General features: G+C 39.3%; 1 protein-coding gene across 2 annotated transcripts; it reads left to right on the plus strand.

Moving 5' to 3' along the window:
• The first annotated feature begins 82 nt into the window (after positions 1 to 82).
• On the plus strand, positions 83 to 21357 carry LOC127415879 (probable arginine--tRNA ligase, mitochondrial). Of its 2 annotated transcripts, XM_051654893.1 has the most exons (6): positions 83 to 352; positions 1675 to 1751; positions 1887 to 2045; positions 14401 to 14501; positions 20692 to 20755; positions 21190 to 21357. In XM_051654893.1, exons 1-5 carry the CDS (start codon positions 343 to 345, stop codon positions 20714 to 20716), a joined length of 372 nt encoding a protein of 123 aa, XP_051510853.1. In that variant the 5' UTR covers positions 83 to 342; the 3' UTR covers positions 20717 to 20755; positions 21190 to 21357. The 2 variants fall into 2 exon arrangements, with proteins under 2 accessions (XP_051510853.1, XP_051510851.1); XM_051654891.1 differs by lacking the exon at positions 83 to 352 and having other exon boundaries at positions 1613 to 1751.
• The last annotated feature ends 1604 nt before the right edge of the window (positions 21358 to 22961 follow it).

Here is a 22961-nt window from a genome sequence, read left to right on the forward strand (position 1 = left end):
GTACAATTGTGGTGAGAAGAATATCATCTCAGAATGCAATTCTGAGATGCGGGTTGGCTGTGTTTTGGCAGCACGAGGGGGACTTACACAATATTAGGCAGGTGGTTTTAATGTTGTGGCTGATCGGTGTATACTGCAGAAATATCAAGGGTAGTGTGTTAAAATGCAGTTGTAAACATAGCCAATAGTTTTTCCCTGTCACCTGTAGAGGGAGTGCTCTGCATATACAAGATACTCTTAAATTAAACAATTTGCCCATATTTCACAGGAAACTTCACTGTCAAACTAAAGAAGGCTTTGAGGAAAGAGGTTATTCATGTGAATCATTTGGGTGACTGGGGAATGCAGTTTGGTGAGTGAACTCTGAACTTTATTAACAGAGACAAGTGAAAGCCCAGATGTGTCCTGGACTATGGCTTCATCTCAAACTATTTAAACAACATTTTCCCAATTCTTGTATAAAACAGTTTTACAGCAGTTTTACCAAGTGCATAACAGTTGAGCGCTACATGAAATATACTTTTAAAATTTAATTTGACACACTGCAGGACTATTTAAGCTGAAAGGTATTTAAAAATAGTGATTTAAAAAATGTAAAAAGCATATGGGTGTTTCTTCAACTTCGGGCACTTTTAGCCTTTTTTCAGAATTTCTAGAAGGTAAAATCATATCAACGTTTTTCACACTCTCACTAGTTATTTTATTTGTCTACTAACAATGTCCAACAGTTTGTGTACATGCATCACAGGAGATTTATGTCATTCAAGTCATGAAAATTCATTTCCAATACATCTCAAATTCTGTATTGTGTTTAATAGAACTCTGTGCTGGAAATGATATTTTTAATGCTTTTCAAATAAAATGACCGACTCCTTTGCCTTGCTAAGTCTAATTTAATAGCTAACATTTTATTTATCCAAAATACACACAATTAAATCATATTTTCACACTTTTTGCATAATTTGTCAAAATTACAGCTTCATTGGAAATGACAGCCAATAAAAAGTGATATTTCCCTTGATTTTTCTTTGATTTGTCTCAAATTTCATCTCAGGCATGCTCTTCATTGACACTTTTGTCTACTTGGTTAACAAGTACACTAACTTAAAACAAATAAAAAAATTAAAAATAAAAAACTTTAATGAGGGGCAAAATTGTGGGACAGTCGTAATTTCAGAAAAATTGACAGACATCATTTTCACACATTAAATATGAAATTTGTTTATTTTGTTTTTTGTTTAGATTATGTAATCATGTAACATGTAATAATTATTATTTTTATAATGGATTATCATAGTTTAATATTAAAAGTCTGGGTCTGAAGGCTAAAACAGTCAAATCTATACATAAAAGACATTTGAAATGTACCAAATATAAATGAAGGGCTGGTGAAAAGTTTTCAAGAAATATATATATATATATATATATATATATATAAAATCTAAATGTAAAAAAAGTTGAAATCTGTTAATTTTAATAAAAATCAACCCCTGGGACATGAAAGTGCAAGAAGTTGAAGAAACACCCACCTATTTATTAACAGATTATGTAAATATTAACCTACAATCTTGATGTCAAAAAAAGAATCTGTTATTTGTCAACTACTCTGTGACTGCCTGTCACTGATGAAGATGGATTTTGGTGGGTGTTTAATTTTTTGGGGGGCTTTTGCAGGTCTGTTGGGAGCAGGCTTTGAACGATTCAGATCTCAAGTGAAACTGAGAGCACGTGCCCTCCAGCACCTATTTAAGGTCAGTTCCTGAATTGAGTTTGGTTTAGAAATTTCCTGCCCTGGCCCAGGCTGAAGATATCTAACTACACTCTGTGACCTGTAGAGGAAGTGATGTGCAGCGTAGTCACATTTGCTCATGTTGTGGACTGCACAGGTGCATGTTCAGGGGAACCGTGAGGCCAAGTGTGATGAGAGCATGCGTTTGGCTGCTGCAGTGTTCTTCAGATGTCTCGAGCAGCATGAGGATCAGCCCCTGTCACTGTGGAAACAGTTTCGTGAGATCACAGTGGAGGAGTACAAACGCATCTATGAGGTAACGACAGCTAATATCTGCAAGAGTCTTTAGTGCTCTGCATCATCAAATCAAAAGGGTTATTGAGAGAATTGTAATTTTTGGGTGAACTATCCCTTTAAGGGCTCTTGTCAGATCTGGATGAATTTGTCAATAAGAGAGGTTTGGAAACGTTTCTAGTAATTATTATGGTGAAAACGTGAAAATGTCCCACAGAGACATTATATATATAATGCTGAAATATAAACCAAAGCAAGATCATGTTTTATTAATCCCTACTTTTGCTATTTCATAGCTTTTAAAGTCCTGCGTGGATTCTTATTTTAGTGTAGTTACAGTTTTCAGTGTCGAAAGAATTTAGATCATTAGTTCTGTACAGCAGTACCGCCGCTCTCTAAACGCAGAGTACACAGCCTGCGTAGGGCCCCAACCCCAGTCGTGGAAAACCCGCTGTGTCTGAAACCGCCCCCATCCACGATATAGTGCACTATTTCGGGTGTCCGCCATTTTGTAGGAGTGTGTGAATTCTGAGTGAGCCACTCATTCCCTACTTTTGTTCACTCATTCTTACCCACAATGCACTGTAATTTCGAGCGTACATTTGATGTACACTCGACGACGGTTAATTGCCCATAATCCACTGCGGGGAAGATGTACGAGCTGAGAGTTTACTGCTTCCTTCACTCCTGCAATGTTTTATTTCATGCTGAATGTATTAAATTACTTTTTGACAAATCATTACTTAATAATAAAATTTAAAAAAACATATAGAGAGGCAAAACATACAGATACATTTTAAAATGTACTCTTTATTTATATTTATACAGAATTTTTGCCATCAAGCTGAAGAATTCTTTATTTACTAAAAAATTCACTGATAATTTATGATGATAATTCATATGATAATTTGGTGGATGAGGGCACTATGCACCCAGAAATGCTACCCAGATTGTATTGCAGTTTAAAGATACTAAAGTATAACAAATAAATACAATAATCTATATTAGATCAAATGTGTTTACTCTTTATATTAACATATATATTATTCGCCATATGATCGCCTCACGCCCGCACATTTCTCACGCGCGCCCCTCGCTGTGCATGCGCAGAAATGCTGTCTGTTCGGGCTCCAGTTGTCAATCACATGATCCGTAGAGCAAAAGGCATTTACACTTAACGTGGATGTTAACATGGATTTATACAGTTAATCAGCCCAAATAGTTGCGATAGTTTGCAGTGTGAGGGCGCAGGATAAATGCGTAAATACTGTTCATGACATTCAGGACAAAGCGCACTGATATATTGCTGTAGATTTTAAAATGTACACTTAAAAATGTATGTCATAAGAGCCCATATTTACAGAATCACCCTGAAAATGACCATCACATTACACAGAAAAGCTCACGTTATCATTAGATCCACAACTCACCTCAGCGTGCTGCCTTAAGTTGGAGCTTCAATTTTAATCTTGAAATATAAGCTTGTCTTGGTGTTAAATGAAGGTATTGCATGACGAAACTATTCTTTTTTTCACTGTGCAGAGTGAAGCAAGTGTTTGTGTCACTTAGTTAGAAGAGCATGATGATGCAGCAGTGATGGACTCGGTTTGAGTGACAATCTGTGACAGCGCACGCAGCTGTGTGAACTTCCGCTGTCGTAAAAGTCCCATTCAATAATCTCTCAATAAATTACACATTAATTAAAATTAAACCCAGTAATGTAACGACAGGAACGCTGCCTATTGTAACGAAGTAAAAGTAAATTTTTTTCATTAGAAATTTACTTGAGTGCGAGTAAAAAGTACCCACTGTTAAACCTACTCTAAAAGTATTTTTCTTTTCTTCAAAAAGTTACTTGTAACGGAGTAAATGTACCACATTACTACCCACCACTGATTTTGGTCTGTTCATCATGCAAAATTATCAGATGGTTCACATGCACTACTTTTATAATGCTTTTATAGTGCATTTTGTCACTATGAACTGATATTGCATGGCAAGAGCTGTGCAAAGATTTGCGTTCTACAGAAGAAAGTCACACAGGTTTGGAACGACATGATGACATTTTGACAAAGTTTTCATTTTTGGATGAACTAACCCTTTAAACAGACTGTTTGTCCATTGTACCTTTAAGACTTCTATATATAAATGACCTCTGTTATTGTATTGGCCATATTGGCTAACCTTTTCGTATGTAAAACTAGTAATGCTTTGTGTTTTACTAAGAGAGTTTCTAGGATATTTACGGTCAGGAGGTTTGATTTGATATGTTTTTAATGTCGCTATGAAGAGCGTCTGACAGTGTTTGGCTTCTATCAGTGGTTAGGAGTTCACTTTGATCATTACTCTGGAGAGTCTTTCCATCAGAGTCAAACACACAATGTTCTGGAGGATCTGATGAGCAAACACCTGTTAAAGACCACTGAGTACGTCTGTTTCTCTTTCTGCTGTGACTGTTTAACACTGATGATGTTTTGATCTGTTTCAGCATTACTGAATATTTAGTGTAGTTACACCGAAAATGAAAAGTTTGGCTGAATGTCCAAGCTTTTATTTTCCATACGAGGATTCAGGGTGACTTACACTGTCAAGATCCAAAAATAACAAAAAAGCACCATAAAAGTAGTGCATAGGACTTGTGTGCTATATTCCAAGTCTTTTGAAGACATATGATAGCTTTGTGTGTGGAACAGAGCAAAATTAAGTCATTATTCACTGATAATCTTCCCCTCTGTGAAGGGCTGAAATTTCACATTTTTCTCCTTTCATTTATGTTGGGCCTCATGTATTCAGATAGAAGACAAAGGCAGGCCTAACACAGTCGTAAAAACCTAACTCAAGCCCCCACATACCAAGTCGTAAATTATACTGATAAAAATCGTGCCAAAATCAAACAAAGGGAGTCCAAAAAAGACTACAAATCCCATGAAGCCTTGCTCACTAAAGGATCGAACTCTCAACTCCTATTGGATGAGGCACACAACAGAACGTCCCTCAAACATGACATCATCAGGAGTTGAAATACCTCTGAAATGCTTTCGGGATTTGCTTCCAGCGACTTTGTTCACCGAATATAGACGTAGTTTATCGCTGCTCTCAGGTGCAACCTCGTGGCACAAGGAAGTAATGTCCGACTTGAAACTGTGGCCATACAATCTCCATCTCGCTGGACGAGTTGAGATTACTCTGTTCAACCGAACACTCTAACAGATCCGAAAGAGGCCGCCGAGCAAGTCGCGTCTTCATCTGTTTGCCTGCAGAAGTGAAGAGATTAAAGATTTCTCTTCCATCTTCAATCAAGTCGACATTTCTGAGTTCTCCGCCAGCCCGCCGAGAATCAAAAGCTGTACTGCCCGCTGACAGAGCGAGGAAACGGCCTCCCGTCATCACCCGAGCCTCGAGGAACCGGGTCAGAGTTAAAGGATGGAGGAAAACACATTCTACCTGTGTCCTCATGCGATTCAAGTAAGAGGTTTACATCTGGGCAGAGATAGAATATTATAGCGTGTTATTCTTGTGTTTCAAGGTTTTTGCTTGTACAGTTTACGGTCGTCATGTCCGCTCATTATTAATACTCAGGGTATTAATTATCACGAATTTGTATTGTGGTCCAACCAAACTGGATTGTGCAATTTCGCCATTGCAGGTGAGACAGCAACTGAGTTCATCCATGAAAGAGTCAAATAACGTGGGACTTTTACGAGCCATCCACCACGTCTCTGAGTGATAAACTGACAGCTGCTTTCTCTCCCACTATCGCGAAATCGGCTTTAGTGCTCTCTCTCTCTCTCTCTCTCTCTCTCTCTCTCTCTCTCGTACTAACCACACACCCACACACACACACACACACACCTTATGTGTTATAGGATTATTTTGATTTCCATATCTAATCATATCACTGTTTAGTTTGTAGTTGTAAGTCGGAAGTTTATTGACTGCATTGTATTACTTATTAATTGATATTACTGCATAAATAAACTTTTGTTTATATTACAAAGAGAAGTGTTTTGGTTTGTTTTGCATACACCTCTGTCATGCTGACGGGATGTCAGTGCTCGGATTCAAACCTTCATTCATTGTTTTTTTTCCCGAAAATCGATATTCTTCGGATGTCGATTTTCCTGAGAAAACAATCTAATATTGAGACTGTTTTACTATTTGGTTATTAGTCCCTGATTCCAGGGTGGTGCCCCGTCAATGTTAATCCTTATTAATATTCTGTTGATTTTTGATAATTGATAATTATCTTTGATGGTTGTTGAATTTGAATGATCAGTAAGCTAGTGTTCATTTTAATTAATGTTTCATCGATGTTAACAATTAACAATTATCTTTGATAATTGTTGATTTTAAAGGATTAAAAAAAGCTAACATTGATTCTCATCAATGTTCTGTTGATTTTAATAATTAATAATTATCTTTGATAATTATTAATTATTGCTAATAACCAAACTTGCTCCTAAACGTAGCACACTACATTTACTGGAGCCCCATATGAGGTTTTAATGAGTTAGATTCAATTGATTAATTCAAATATTAATTAATAACTACAGAAATAATTATTAATTATTTCTGATAGTAACACTGATCTAAACAACCAGTAAAGCCCTACATAATAATTGGTGCCCCGTGTGAGGCATCCTACGTGCCAGTTCTGTCACAGTGTGTATGCATAAGAATCCAAAGTAATAATTTGAATCATTACTTCAAAGTTTGGTTCTGTTTGACAATTTACTTCTCACAACTTGCCAAACATAAGCCAGTGTGGTGTGAAAGTGCTCTTAAGAGTGAATTAGGGGTTGGTAAATTTACTATAGTCTGCTTAAAATCTGCTGTTGTTGTTATTTAACGCTTTCATCTAGATGTTACAGAGAGGTGCCAAGTCACTTCATTGACGTCCACCAAAGAGAGAACACAGTGAAATTCGCACATCATAACAGTAGCCCATAAGCCACAGGTTGAAGCCTCTCACCTGTGCATTCGTGCTAGCATTATATCAACTGTAAAACAACAAGCTATCAGAGCCACTGTCACAAGAATTATTACTGCCCCAATAAAATGAGTCACCAATCGCCCTGCGTGACTGGAGCTGAAGCTCCACAGAGGTTAGTCGACCCAGCACTGCAAGATGTAGTTGCTGCTGTCCTCCGTCTCTCCATAGAGGAGAGAGAGAACCTTAATGGCTACAATATTAGTCATTGTGATGAAGCATTGCAGGAACTAGTTGATTATGTCAACAACCCAGTCGGAAAGCCAATGCACACAATCCTGGACCTTGTGGGCCAAATGTTCCTTCTTCATCACCGCAAAACCCAACTGCAAACTGCCGAGCACCAGGCCCAGCTCGCCCAGCTGCAGAGCAGCTACCAAGCGGTGCAGAGGGAAAATCTCAGCCTGCACCAAGAAATTAGGTGCACCCAAGCTGAGAAAGTCCAGGCACAGAAAGATAATGCCTGGATGCAGGAGGAAAACGAAGCCCTGCGCAGGCAGCTTCAAGCTGCCCAGCTAAAAGTAGAGTCAGATCAGGTAAGTGCAGCTGAAATGCACAGCACAACATCTGACATAGAAGAGGGCCCCCTTTTTAGTGCTAAACGTAGAAATATGCCCCTGAGAAACCCAAGAACACACGCTAGGAGCCGAGCTGCCCCTAGTGGTACAGTCTCTGACTTCGTCCTCCAAGACACCTTTCAAAATCCTCCAGTGGCCCGCTGGTTGGATGCAGGTGCCCCTCCTTATAGTTGCCCCCCCCCAGTCAGTTTTCAGTCATGCCACCTTGCATTTCAAACCGATTGATTCCACACCACGAAGGGGGGACAATTATTTTCAAGCCCAGAGTGGTGTAAGCGGCTCAAAGATCCCATTAGCCAGGGAGCCGTACGCAACCCGGGGTCCACCCCCACGCGTCGACTGGACTCCTTCCCCACCACGAAGGGGAGGAAGTCATCCTCATCGCTATAGCGATCCGAGTGACTATGATGTTTCGGATGACTCGGACGAACCGTGGTCATACCGACACCAACGCTTGCGCATCCGAAAACTCGAGTCCCTCGCAGGGGACATAGAACGTTTTGACCCAAGTAATCGAGATTCAAACATCGACAATTATCTTAGGGAAATTGAGCACTGCCTGATTGATTTGCCTTACGCTTCGTCGCGTGAAAATCTCAAGCTTATATGGAAGACCACGGTAAGGAGTGTTCATTGAAACGCTACCGACTGGTACACGAAACCACTACTCAGCTCTGTGTAAAGCCCTACGTGAGGAGTATTCGCTGTATATCGATGAAGCCTCCGCTACCATAGCTGCTTTCGCCATCACCCAGAAGAGGCATGAGCCTCCGCGTGAATATTATAGACGCCTGAGAACCACGTATTTCCAAGGAAGTAATGCACCAGGTCTGGAGGAGGAACGAGCTTTCAAGTCTCTTTTCCTTCACAACCTCCACGAGTGCGTGCGATATGACGTCACGATGCACTGCAGAATGGGCAACCCCACCATGCAGGAAATCAGAAAGTACACGCAACTGGCATGGGAGACACGCGTGCGCCCTGCCCGAGGGCACGAAGGTGACGCCAGAGCCCTGGGGATCCAAGCCTCTGAATATGCAGACCTAGCGCTTGAAGGCAACAAAATGCCTTGCGTTAAGGTGAATGCTAGAACAGGACCCCAGAGGCACCGATCACCCTGCCAGCAGGGTAGGCAACAGAACCAGGGGGGTGGTAACCAGACACACCCCCAGGGTCACGGCAGGCCTAAACAACAAAATGTTCACCAGCCGAAAAGAAATGCATGTTTCGAACGAAAACCCAAACAAGAAGGTGAGTGGGTAGGCAAGGTTTCAAATCCCCTCAGAGAACAAGATTTGAGAGAGGAAATGGAGGATATATGGAGATGCTTGACTGAGTTAGTAACAAAGCTTGACGTGCTCCATTGTCCACCAGGTCTGTCGAACTCCTCAAAGGAACACGGTGCCGATACCCCGTCAGTATGACTAGACGATGTACCCCCTTCCGTTAACGCCAAAGTTTACTTTGTAGGTCGGGAAAAGGGGAACAGTGTCCAAGTTGCACCCCAAAACAGTCACTCCTAACATGCCACACCCTCCTTTTCTGACCTTCTTGGGCAATCTGTACCGTAAGGGCAACGCCTGACATATGGGTCATTTAGCTCCCACACACTACTCAACACCGGTTCTGAAATAGTCTAATGGGTTCCAACACCTTTGCAGAGGTGGCTAGAGCAAAGCTCTCCCTTGGCAAACCGTTATAGACAGAGACCTGCAACGTAAGCATCACAAGCTACACGCAAGATAGGTCGTCTATCACAAAACGGGCCTGGATTGACACCTTTCAAGGGATGATGCTAATAGACGCTGTTTACATATGTCTCATTAATACGGAACCACTGTTAGTTGGCCAGGACCTACTGAACCGATTGGCTCCGCTCATTGACTGCTGTCGTGGACACATGTGGGCTCAGGTTGACATACCGAGACCACTTGGTCCAGAAAACAGTTCGCCAGCTTCAGATGCACACGTCGCCATCGTCCAAAAATCCAACAGAAACGACGACTCCAATAAGAACAATTACAGGGCCTGAATAAAACCCTTCAGGGTACTATAGTCACTGTAAATTTGCAATCCGTTCTTATCAATAACACTTTGCACGCTTTAGGGATTTTGTCAGAGAAAACAACTTATGCGTGTATCGTTAGAGATCTAATGCAGGACCTCCTCAGGGAAATTAGCTCCTCAGTCAACAGTCTGAGTGGTGGAAGGATTCCAGCTTACCTGGTCTCCCTAGACCTTGTCGAACAAATCCTTAGATCTGCTACCATCTCCATTGTGCAACCTTCACAGATACACATGGCATATAGTTTTGGCATTGAAATTCCAAACCATGTAAATCCTCAGAACCTCAAAATAGGATTTATCCTCAATCTACCGTCATAGGCAGAATATATATAGACTAAAATCTGTATTTAATGTTGGTTTTCAGAGAGGTAATGCACACATTCACCTCAAAACACCACCAGCACTCGCCTACCATGATGAGGACCCCTCGCTCTACCTTATCCCTAACCTAAACGTGTACCAAGACAAAGTACATTCATTAGGTTTGTCAAAACGCAACCCCTTTGTTAGAGAGGTGACTAACTACCTGCCTGAACAAGTGTCATGGTAGCATGTCCATCAAAGATGAAGGAACAGAAACAAAGGTAGAGCGAGCAGGCAATCGCTGGCTCGTTAACACACCAGCCACTGAAATCCCAATGTCATATGACTGCCATGATACAGCCACTAAACTAAGGCTACCAAACCAAACGGTGTTCTTAACGGTTCCCCAAGGAGCCACCAAGCACATTGACGATATTGTCCTCCATCATCTCAACGTCGACAAAAATGACGCAGAAATTGAGATCATGGATGCATTTAGAGGTCACAGCCTCACCGCTGACGACAGCCTTCAACAGCAGCTTCAGGCTGAAGGGATTAAATTAGTGAAGTTCAGTCTCAAACCAATTGGCTTGACCACTATATTTCCTAGTCACATAAGCAGATCGTCATCTTACCGAGAACACCCTATCAGTTTGGTTGCCCTCTGGCTCCTCCTTAGTGGTTGGCTCATCGCAATTATTGCACATTTATGTTTTCCAAACTTGCCATGCTACAATTGCTCACTTGACGCACAAGAACCAATGGTGTTAGGCAACAGTGACATCACACCTGGTGTCTGAAGGAGTCTGAGTTGCAGCAGAGGGGAAGGTTTTCAGTGAATAACAACTTAAATTTTGATCTGTTTCTCATACAAAGTCATCATATGGCTTCAGAAGACTTGAAAGTTGTGTGAACTAATTTTATAGTGCTTTATATTACATTAATGGTGATTTTCTGTCCTTTTTGGAGCTTGGCAGTATAAAACCATCTACTTTCACTGTACTATCTCTGTAACACTTGTTTTCTGTTCATATTGGAGTAACACTTGTACTGTTCCCAGACAAAAATTTCTGGAACAGTCTTTGTGCAACCTGTCTTTCCAAAATACATAACACATTTACTAACATTTTTTGTGTGTCACACCTCTGTAGGGCTTTACTGGTTGTTTAGATCAGTGTTACTATCAGAAATAATTAATAATTATTTCTTTAGTTATTAACTAATATTTAAATTAATTAATTGAATCTAACTCATTAAAACCTCATATGGGGCTCCAGTAAATGTAGTGCGCTACGTTTAGGAGCGGGTTTGGTTATTAGCAATAATTAATAATTATCAAAGATAATTATTAATGATTAAAATCAATAGAACATTGATGAGAATCAATGTTAGCTTTTTTAATCCTTTAAAATCAACAATTATCAAAGATAATCGTTAATTGTTAACATCGATGAAACATTAATTAAAATGAACACTAGCTTATTGGTCATTCAAATTCAACAATCATCAAAGATAATTATCAATTATCAAAAATCAACAGAATATTAATAAGGATTAAAATTGACGGGGCACAACCCTAGAATTAGGGACTAATAACCAAATAGTAAAACAGTCTCAATATTAGATTGTTTTCTTAGGAAAATCGACATCCGATGAATATCGATTTTCGGGAAAAAAACAATGAATGAAGGCTTGAATCCGAGCACTGACATCCCGTCAGCATGACACAGGCGTATGCAAAACAAACCAAAACACTTCTCTTTGTAATACAAACAACGTTTATTTATGCAGTAATATCAATTAATAATTAATACAATGCAGTCAATAAACTTCCGACTTACAACTACAAACTAAACAGTGATATGATTAGATATGGAAATAAAATAATTCTATAACACATAAGGGTGTGTGTGTGTGTGTGTAAGGAGGGATGTGCACAAAATGATGTGACTCTCGTGGAGAGTATGTCACGTGAGACTTCCGGCCAGGGAATATGGGCGCGAATGTGGGCGGAGAGAAACCAGTCAATGGCGTCTACCAGTTACCGCTCGTATCCGCTTGTATGATAGCTTAGGGACAAAGCTGAGCTTTAGCACGAAGCTATCTACGAGCCAAAAATGTGTGCCACAATGTTTGTGAGGGGTCGCGCGTGTGTGTGTGTGTGTGGTTAGTACGAGACAGAGAGAGAGAGAGAGAGAGAGAGAGAGAGAGAGAGAGAATAAAGTGATGGCCCTAAAGCCGATTTCGTGATCATGGGAGAGAAAGCAGCTGTTAGTTTACCGCTCAGAGACGCGGTGGACGGCTCGTAAAAGTCCCGCGTTCTTTGACTCTTTAATGGATAAACTCACCCGCGATGGCGAAAATGCACAACAGTCCAATTTGGTTGGACCACAATACAGCAAAACAAATTTGTGATAACATGGCGGTCCGTAAACTGTACAAGCAAAAACCTTGAAACACAAGAATAACACACTGTAATATTCTATCTCTGCCCAGACGTAACCTCTTACTTGAATCGCATGAGGATGCAGAATGTGTGTTCATCCATCCTTTAACTCAGACTCGGTTCCTCGAGGCTCGGGTGATGACGGGAGGCCGTTTCCTCACTCTGTCAGCGGGCACGGCTGCTGATTCTCGGCGGGCTGGCGGAGAAATCAGAAATGTCGACTTGATTGAAGATGGAAGAGAAATCTTTAATCTCTTCACTTCTGCAGGCAAACGGATGAAGATGCGGATTGCTCAGCGGTCTCCTTCAGATCCGTTAGAGTGTTCGGTGGAACACAGAGTAATCTCAACTCGTCCAGCGAGATGGAGATTGTATGGCCACAGTTTCAAGTCGGACGTTACTTCCTTGTGCCACGAAGCTGCACCTGAGAGCAGTGATGAGCTGCATCTACCCAGTGAGCAAAGTTGCTGGAAGCAAATCCCGGAAGCATTTCAGAGGTATTTCTACTCCTGATGATGTCATAGTTGAGGGACGTTCTGTTGTGTGCCTCATCCAATAGGAGTTGAGAGTTTGATCCTTTAGTGAGCAAGGCTTCATGGGATTTGTAGTCTGTTTTGGACCCCTTTGTTTGATTTTGGCGCGATTTTTATCAGTAAGATTTACGACTTGGTATGTGGGGGCTGAGTTAGGTTTTATGACTGTGTTAGGCCTGCCTTTGTCTTCTATCTGAATACATGAGGCCCAACACCTCTAAATTAAGTGCTTTCTTTATTATTATTAGTTATACAGTTTTTGCATTTTTGGGGGGATTTTTTTATTTTGACCTCAAACTAGCTATTACACTATTAAATTTGTATATAAAATAAGCACGTTTTTGTTACCTTCAGTACAGTGAAAAGCAAAGTTGCTGTTGTTGTTGTTGTTGTTAACAATTTGATTGATTCCAATCACAAAAAATACAAACACAACATAAAAAATGGAATCAATTTTTCAAATTAAACCCCTCTCCTCACCCCCCACCCGACACAAATATGCACTACTGTGGTCACCAACAACTAGACCATAGTAATAACAATAATAAAAAAAAATAAAAAAAATACATAATATATATATATATATATATATATATATATATATATATATATATATATATATTTATATTCAAACAACATCAATAATACATATACCCAACTAATTAGAATCTATGCAAAATCTTAAAATGCATCAGATGGACCCTTGCATCTCTAGATGTAGACTTGATGCTTTTTAGAATCCTAGCCCACACTCCCTCCTCCAGTACCAAATTTAAATCTTTCTCCCATAATCTCTTGAGAGAAGATGAAGCCCTGTCCCCCAGACTCTGAATTAACAGGGAGTAATACACTGATACCTCATGACCTTTTCCAAAAGCAGTAATCACTACTTCCAGAGTATCTGCCGCTTTAGGGGGGTGTATACTACTCCCAAAAATAGTACAGAACAGGTGGTGCAGCTGTAAATACCTAAAGAACTGCGATCTAGGAATCTTAAAATGTTGAACCAAATTTTCAAAAGATCTCAGCACTCCATTCTCATATAGGTAGTGTAGTAACTCTCTCCCAATCCACTCTGACCAGCAGAAAGGGGAATTATTAATACGTAATTTAGGGTTCAGCCATATGCTTGAGGCAACATTTAAATAAATGTCAGAATTAAACACACTGGACACTTTTGTCCAAATCACGTACAAATGCAAGATAACGGGGTGTGACTTCACTTCTCTGGTTTGTTTGATAGAAAGGCTTTGCAATGCCTATCTCCCTCAGCAGATCTGAGAGCTGGCACTCTGTGAGCTCGCTCGATTTCCAGCTTATGGCCTGTAATGTCGAGCAGACTCTGGAAGGGCTCGTCTAGGAATTTCACCATATCTCGGCCTTCTTCATGCTCAGGAATTCCAAGAATTCAGATGTTGTTTTGCCGATTATGATTCTCAAGGTCTTTCAACTTTTCCCAGATGCACTGCAAATCTGCCTTGGTCACTAGCGGGTTAGCAGCTAATTCCCTCTCTGATGAGTCCCTGGTCTGCGGCCCTGTCTGGGGTATCAGCTTGAGCATGTAAGTGTCTTTTTATATTTCCAGAGCCAGAGGACTTTGAATTCTTTGACATGTTGACTTCTTAGAACAGTTATGTAGCAGGATGTATCAAATCTCACCGGTTTAAGACACAAAAAAAATTAAAAACTAGCAAAGTGCGCAGAGCTCGCCGTTCACACGTCCGACCCCCGCATGGCACCACGCGAATGCAAAGTTAAATATTTATGAAAAGGCTGCTATATGTCATGCATTAAGAGTGGCTGCTGCCCTCTGCTGAAAAAAAAACAGATGACCAAAATTGGACAATTTCATGTCAATATCAATAGCCTATAGGTGGCATCAATGTTCCTTTTATTGTTGCTTGGTCTCTGTAACTCAATGCTGTTACTTAATTTCTAGATATTAGCACAAGTTATTAATATATAACATGTGTGTGTATATATATATATATATATATATATATATATATATATATATATATATATATATATATATAAACATACATACATAGTTGAAGTCAGAAGTTTACATACACTTAGGTTGAAGTCATTAAAATTAATTTTTTAACCACTCCACAGATTTCCTTTTAGCAAACTATAGTTTTAGCAAGTCGTTTAGGACATCTACTTTGTGCATGACACAAGTAATTTTTTCAACAATTGTTTACAGACAGATTGTTTCACTTTTAATTAACTATATCACAATTCCAGTGGGTAAGAAGTTTACATACACTAAGTTAACTGTGCCTTTAAGCAGCTTGGAAAATTCAAGAAAATGATGTCAAGCCTTTAGGCAATTAGCCAATTAGGCTAATTGGCTTATTGAAGTCAATTGGAGGTGTACCTGTGGATGTATTTTAAGGCTTACCTTCAAACTCAGTGCCTCTTTGCTTGAAATCATGAGAAAATCAAAAGACCTCAGAAAAAAAATTGTGGACCTCCACAAGTCTGGTTCATCCTTGGGAGCAATTTCCAAACGCCTGAAGTTACCATGTTCATCTGTACAAACAACAGTATGCAAGCATAAACACCATGGGACCACGCAGCCATCATACAGCTCATGAAGGAGATGCATTCTGTCTCCTAGAGATGAACGTAGTTTGGTGCGAAAAGTACAAATCAATCCCAGAACAACAGCAAAGGACCTTGTGAAGATGCTGGAAGAAACAGGTAGACAAGTATCTATATCCACAGTAAAATGAGTCCTATATCGACATAACCTGAAAGGCTGCTCAGCAAGGAAGAAGCCACTGCTCCAAAACAACCATAAAAAAGCCAACCTACAGTTTGCAAGTGCACATGGGGACAAAGATCTTACTTTTTGGAGAAATGTCCTCTTGTCTGATGAAACTAAAAACTGAACTGTTTGGCCATAATCACCATTGTTATTTTTGGAGGAAAAAGGGTGAGGCTTGCAAGCCGAAAAACACCATCCCAACTGTGAATGATGGGGGGGGGTTTGTAGCATCATGTTGTGGGGGTGCTTTGCTGCAGGAGAGACTGGTGCACTTCACAAAATAGATGGCATCATGAGGAAGGAAAATTATGTGGACATATTGAAGCAACATCTCAAGACATCAGCAAGGAAGTGAAAGCTCGTTGCAAATGGGTCTTCCAAATGGATGACCCCAAGTATACCAAAGTTGTGGCAAAATGGCTTAAGGGCAACAAAGTCAAGGTGTTGGAGTGGCCATCACAAAGCCCTGACCTCAATTTGTAGGCAGAACTGAAAAAGGGTGTGCGAGCAAGGAGGCCTACAAACCTGACTCAGTTACACCAGTTCTGTCTGGAGGAATGGGCCAAAATTCCAGCAACTTATTGTGAGAAACTTGTGGAAGTCTACTCAAAACTTTTGACCCAAGTTAAACAATTTAAAGGCAATGCTACCAAATACTAACAAAGTGTATGTAAACTTCTGACTTCAACTGTATATATATATATATATATATATATACACACACACACACACACACACTACCATTCAAAAGTTTAGGGTCACTTACTCATTCTTTATTTTTTTTATTATTATTATTATTTTGAATAATTATTTAATTTGAATTATTATCACATTTTAGAGTAATAGTAAAGTCATCACAACAATGGAATAATAGAAATGGAAATATAGTAATTGTGTTGTGACTAAAAAAAATCCCAAATAAATCAAAACTGTGTTATATTTTAGCATCCCTTGCCTAGATTTTGCAGAAACATACTCTTGGCATTTTCTCAACCAACTTCTTGAGGTATCACCTTGGAATGATTTTTAAACAGTATTGAAGGAGTTCCCATCTATGCTGGGCACTAAGTGGCTGCTTTTCTTAATTATTCGGTCCAAGTCATCCATTTTAAAAACTTTTTTTTTTTAAATAAAATTGTAGTTTTGTAATTATATTTTTGTCTACAAAACTAATTTCAAACATTTAAGCATACGCCTTCAGATCAAAAGGTTTTTGAGATCATGAGAAACATTTCAGTCAAGTGACCCCAAACTTTTGAACGGTAGTATATATATATATATATATATATATATATATATATATATATATATATATATATATATATTAGGCATGTAATGCTACACAAATTTCACGATATGATATGATGCTTAGCCTCACGATATGATACGATACGAGCACCCACAAATGTTTCGCTCAAACTTATTCAAGGATTTGACATAAATGTCTTTGAAATCATAAATGCCACAAAAGTGTCTGACATTGGCAACAAAAAGCAGAGCTCTAAGTATCATAAACAACAGCACTGCATTTATTTTGTTTGATTGTTGAGAAAAACTAATAGGTTGCCAACCCTTGGAATATTTCATTTGGAAACATTTCACAACTAATTTCATTATTAAAAATTAAAAATTAAATATTCACATTCCAAAGTTCGTTTCCAAAATATTCAGTTAATTTGAAAATACCATCTAGGGTGGCCTGGGTAGCTCAGCGAATAAAGACGCTGACTACCACCCCTGGAGTCGTGAGTTCAAATCCAGGGCATGCTGAGTGACTCCAGTCAGGTCTCCTAAGCAACCAATTGGCCGGTTGCTAGGGAGGGTAGAATTACATGGGGTAACCTCCTTGTGGTCGCTATAATGTGGTTCTCGCTCTTGGTGGGGCACGTGGTGAGTTGTGCGTGGATGCCGCGGAGAATAGCATGAAGATCCACATGCGCTGTCTCCACGGTAATGCGCTCAACAAGCCACATGATAAGATGCGTGGATTGACGGTCTCAGACGCAGAGGCAACTGAGATTTGTCCTCCGCCACCCGGAGTCACTACTCCACCACGAGCACTTAGAGTGCATTGGGAATTCGGCATTCCAAATTGGGGAGAAAAAATAAATAAATACCATCTAGATTTTTCAACAGTTCAGCTCGTTAAATTCAGCACGTTCTATTTCGCTTAACAAAATTCGCTTCCTCAAATTCAGTGGTTCAAATTTGGTTGGAAATTCAACCTTCCACATCCAGGAAAAGCAGCAGAGTACCAATGCACAATCTCCATCTGATGCTGTTTGTTCTCACAAATAGTGAGGACTCAAACTAGAGTCCTTGTTTAGTTGTACATCTGGCCTTCCACATCTCTTTCTGTCCTTGTTAGAGTCAGTTGTCCTTTGTCTTTGAAGACTGTAGTGTACACCTTTGTATGAAATCTTCAGTTTTTTGGACAATTTCAAGCATTGTATAGCCTTCATTCCTCAAAACAATGATTGACTGATGAGTTTCTAGAGAAAGCTGTTTCTTTTTTGCCATTTTTGAACTAATATTGACCTTAAGACATGCCAGTCTATTGCATACTGTGGCAACTCAAAAACAAACACAAAGACAATGTTAAGCTTCATTTAATGAACCAAATATCTTTCGGCTGTGTTTGATATAATGACAGGTGATTTTCTAGTACCAAATGATCAATTTAGCATGAGGATAAGGTGTTGGAGTGATGGCTGCTGTCTAGATTTGATCAAAAACGACTTTTTTCAAATAGTGATGGTGCTGTTTTTTACATCAGTAATGTGCTGACTATACTTTATGATCAGTTGAATGCCACTTTGGTGAATTAAAGTACCAATTTCCCTCTGAAACAGCAAAATCTGTACATTATTCAAAACTTTTGGCTGCCAGTGTATACAGGTGCATCTCAATAAATTAGAATGTTGTGGAAAAGTTCATTTATTTCAGTAATTCAACTCAAATTGTGAAACTCGTGTATTAAATAAATTCAGTGCACACAGACTGAAGTAGTTTAAGTCTTTGGTTCTTTTAATTGTGATGATTTTGGCTCACATTTAACAAAAACCCACCAATTCACTATCTCAAAAAATTAGAATATGGTGACATGCCAATCAGCTAATCAACTCAAAACACCTGCAAAGGTTTCCTGAGCCTTCAAAATGGTCTCTCAGTTTGGTTCACTAGGCTACACAATCATGGGGAAGACTGCTGATCTGACAGTTGTCCAGAAGACAATCATTGACACCCTTCACAAGGAGGGTAAGCCACAAACATTCATTGCCAAAGAAGCTGGCTGTTCACAGAGTGCTGTATCCAAGCATGTTAACAGAAAGTTGAGTGGAAGGAAAAAGTGTGGAAGAAAAAGGTGCACAACCAGCCGAGAGAACCGCAGCCTTATGAGGATTGTCAAGCAAAATCGATTCAAGAATTTGGGTGAACTTCACAAGGAATGGACTGAGGCTGGGGTCAAGGCATCAAGAGCCACCACACACAGACGTGTCAAGGAATTTGGCTACAGTTGTCGTATTCCTCTTGTTAAGCCACTCCTGAACCACAGATAACATCAGGGGTGTCTTACCTGGGCTAAGGAGAAGAAGAACTGGACTGTTGCCCAGTAGTCCAAAGTCCTCTTTTCAGATGAGAGCAAGTTTTGTATTTCATTTGGAAACCAAGGTCCTAGAGTCTGGAGGAAGGGTGGAGAAGCTCATAGCCCAAGTTGCTTGAAGTCCAGTGTTAAGTTTCCACAGTCTGTGATGATTTGGGGTGCAATGTCATCTGCTGGTGTTGGTCCATTGTGTTTTTTGAAAACCAAAGTCACTGCACCCGTTTACCAAGAAATTTTGGAGCACTTCATGCTTCCTTCTGCTGACCAGCTTTTTAAAGATGCTGATTTAATTTTCCAGCAGGATTTGACACCTGCCCACACTGCCAAAAGCACCAAAAGTTGGTTAAATGACCATGGTGTTGGTGTGCTTGACTGGCCAGCAAACTCACCAGACCTGAACCCCATAGAGAATCTATGGGGTGTTGTCAAGAGGAAAATGAGAAACAAGAGACCAAAAAATTCAGATGAGCTGAAGGCCACTGTCAAAGAAACCTGGGCTTCCATACCACCTCAGCAGTGCCACAAACTGATCACCTCCATGCCACGCCGAATTGAGGTAGTAATTAAAGCAAAAAGGAGCCCGTACCAAGTATTGAGTACATATACAGTAAATGAACATACTTTCCAGAAGGCCAACAATTCACTAAAAATGTTTTTTTTATTGGTCTTATGATGTATTCTAATTTTTTGAGATGGTGAATTGGTGGGTTTTTGTTAAATGTGAGCCAAAATCATCACAATTAAAAGAACCAAAGACTTAAACTACTTCAGTCTGTGTGCATTGAATTTATTTAATACACAAGTTTCACAATTTGAGTTGAATTACTGAAATAAATGAACTTTTCCACGACATTCTAATTTATTGAGATGCACCTGTATATTCTGAAATATCATTACTGATTTGATTTGCTGAAATGCGATTAATTTGATTTTTAACAGTCTAAATCGATTATTGACCAACACTAATGTTTCTCAATTCAAAAATCATATTTGATCAATGCATCGAGAAAACGAGTGAATCATTACACCCCTAGTAACCTGGCTGATTGTTTTCAGATATGATGAAGTACTTCTTCAGTCAGTGTGTGACCTGCAGCCCAGAAATCTGGTCAAATTCCTCTTTATGCGCATGCTTTATGAGCTATAATCATTCACACTGGGTTTATGTGTGTCATCATGACAGTGGTTTATTGGTGTCTCTCTGCACAAAGAACATCAGCTTGTGTAGTTTAGCTTGCATAACTTGCTCACGGGCAGGTTTCACTAGGCGTTTTCCTTCTGAAAGCCCCAGAGAAGGAATTTTCACCTTTGAACAGGTTTGATGTGTCAATGTGCAGTGGATGAATAGAACTGTATTTGTTTTGTTTTCAGTTATCTGGTGGCCTCGGCCCATTGACAGCTGCCTGCGAAGGGAAGTTCTCTAGAGATGGCTCAGGTAAACATACGCCCATGTTTGAACTGTCCGTCAAAACGATAAAAGTTATCGACCAGTCCTACCTTAGCAACTGTTGCTGTCCACCACATTATCAGACACGCTTTTGCTTGTTTCTAATACAAGTCTATGGAAGTCAGGTGTGTTTTTAGATAGTTTACAGAGAATATCCAAATTATAGCAAACAGTTGTGCCCATTTTTTCACTTTTCCAAATAAATGAAGTGCATGCTGTGGATTAAACTATGTGTCAGCCATCATTCCCAAGTAAACACGTATAGTATAACATCAGGTAGGACACTTTACATTGACATTGCTTGATGCTGCAATAGCACAAGTTCTCATTTTAGTAAAACAAGGTAAAACAAGCAAATTTGAATGTGAGCTTCAAATGATTGTTTATGGCCTCTTTGTTTCTCTTTCTTTGTTTCTCTTCAGGCCAGACTGTGTCTGTTCAGCTCTGTCTGCTCAGTTCTGGCCAATGGCATGAGGATTCTTGGTATTACACCTGTGATAATGACAAACAAATGTGATGTTCTTTTAATTAAAGGAATAGATCTCCTAAAATTGAAAATACTGTTATTTCTTTATCACTGTTACGTTCTTCTAAACCCTTTGTTGTGTGTGTGTGTTTTTTGTTTACCTGGAACATGAAAGTAGATGCATCTGTCAAGCTTCAAAAACTTTAAGAACAAAACAGCATAAAATTATTATTATTATTATTCTCCACTAGTGATGTGCAATATTCAAGTGTTCTGAAGTCATATGATAGAAAGACCAAAATTTTAAGTCATTATCACTGATAATCTGCTCTGCTGAAGCTCATGTCTAGTCTGCATTTGCATCCAGATTCAAAAATGCTGCGTTAATGTCATTGATGCCATACGGCATTGATTCTCGTTTGTTCATGGCAGTTTTGAATTCTAAGGTTATCAGTGAATAATGAAAATCACTAAAACCTATCGGACAACTTCAGAAGACTTGGGATACGCCGCATGAGTCGCATGTATTAGTTTTGTGTTTGTGTTTTTTGGAGTTTAACAGACGGGGTCACTATTAAGTGTTGTTGTATGGAAAGAACTATGTAACAATTCTTTAAAAATTCTGCCTTTGTGTTCCACTGAACAAATAACAGTGTATGGGTTGAGACAACATGAAGGCAAGTAAATAATGACAGAATATTGATTTCTGGGTGAATTATTCTTTAAATTACGAAATATGAATGTTTTGTTTGTTTCTTTTTGGACCTCCCAACGATGTGTCGGAACATAAATCTGTTTAAGACAGAAGATCTTTTTGTTTGGCTTAAAAATGGATTTCTTGTCCATCCTTACATTACATAGGTTTTGAAATACACTATACAAACACTAAAAGTCACAGAACAACTGGTCCAGTTTTGTGCAAGACTGGCACAAAATTGTCTGTATCACTTCCGGTAAAAGTCAAAGAACTCTGCGAGAACCAACGTCATAAAGCCCTCACCCAAAAGACATCTCCACATGAGACAACGCATCCCACCGATTAGGGACCATAAAACACAAATCACACTCACATCTGTTCTCTCTCTCTCACCTCAGGTCACTTTAAGGACACCAAAAAACTGTTATGACTTATCCTGTTCTGTAATGTAAAAGGTTTTCTGATCATACATGTTTGGTATCATTCAAGAGGTCTCAGTGCAACTGCTGAAAGGGAATGAGACCATTTTACCGAAGTCAAATCACAAAGTAAGATTTAAGAACTTAGTAAAATACTGTATTCTATCAGGGGCATGACCCCTCCCAGATCTCTCACAGAGACCAGATGCTGTATACAGATTAGGTGCATTCTTTGTAAACATAAATGCAAGCTTCAAAGAGCTTGCTTGCAACCTCCTAAATTGTAAAACCAAATCCTGAATAACATCAAACACACACATCTGAAATAACAATAGAATCGTTTGGTATTTAAGGAGAGATGACAAAGGAATCAGGGTTTCTGTAGCCAGATGACCCACACAGAACACATTGTGTGTAGTTACCAGGTAAATGCAACTTGAATTTCTTATGTTTTGATAAAATGTCTACATTTGACTTATTATTGTCTAATTGGAATTGATGAATGTATTATTTTACCTGGTAAATAAATTTTTACATTTGAGTTTATTCTGATTTATTCTGAAATTATTGTCTTTAGTAGAACCAGGTTAGTAGCGGACTAAAGCTCAGTTC

The sequence above is a fragment of the Myxocyprinus asiaticus genome, chromosome 25 (assembly GCF_019703515.2).
Source record: "Myxocyprinus asiaticus isolate MX2 ecotype Aquarium Trade chromosome 25, UBuf_Myxa_2, whole genome shotgun sequence".
Taxonomy (NCBI): domain Eukaryota; kingdom Metazoa; phylum Chordata; class Actinopteri; order Cypriniformes; family Catostomidae; genus Myxocyprinus; species Myxocyprinus asiaticus.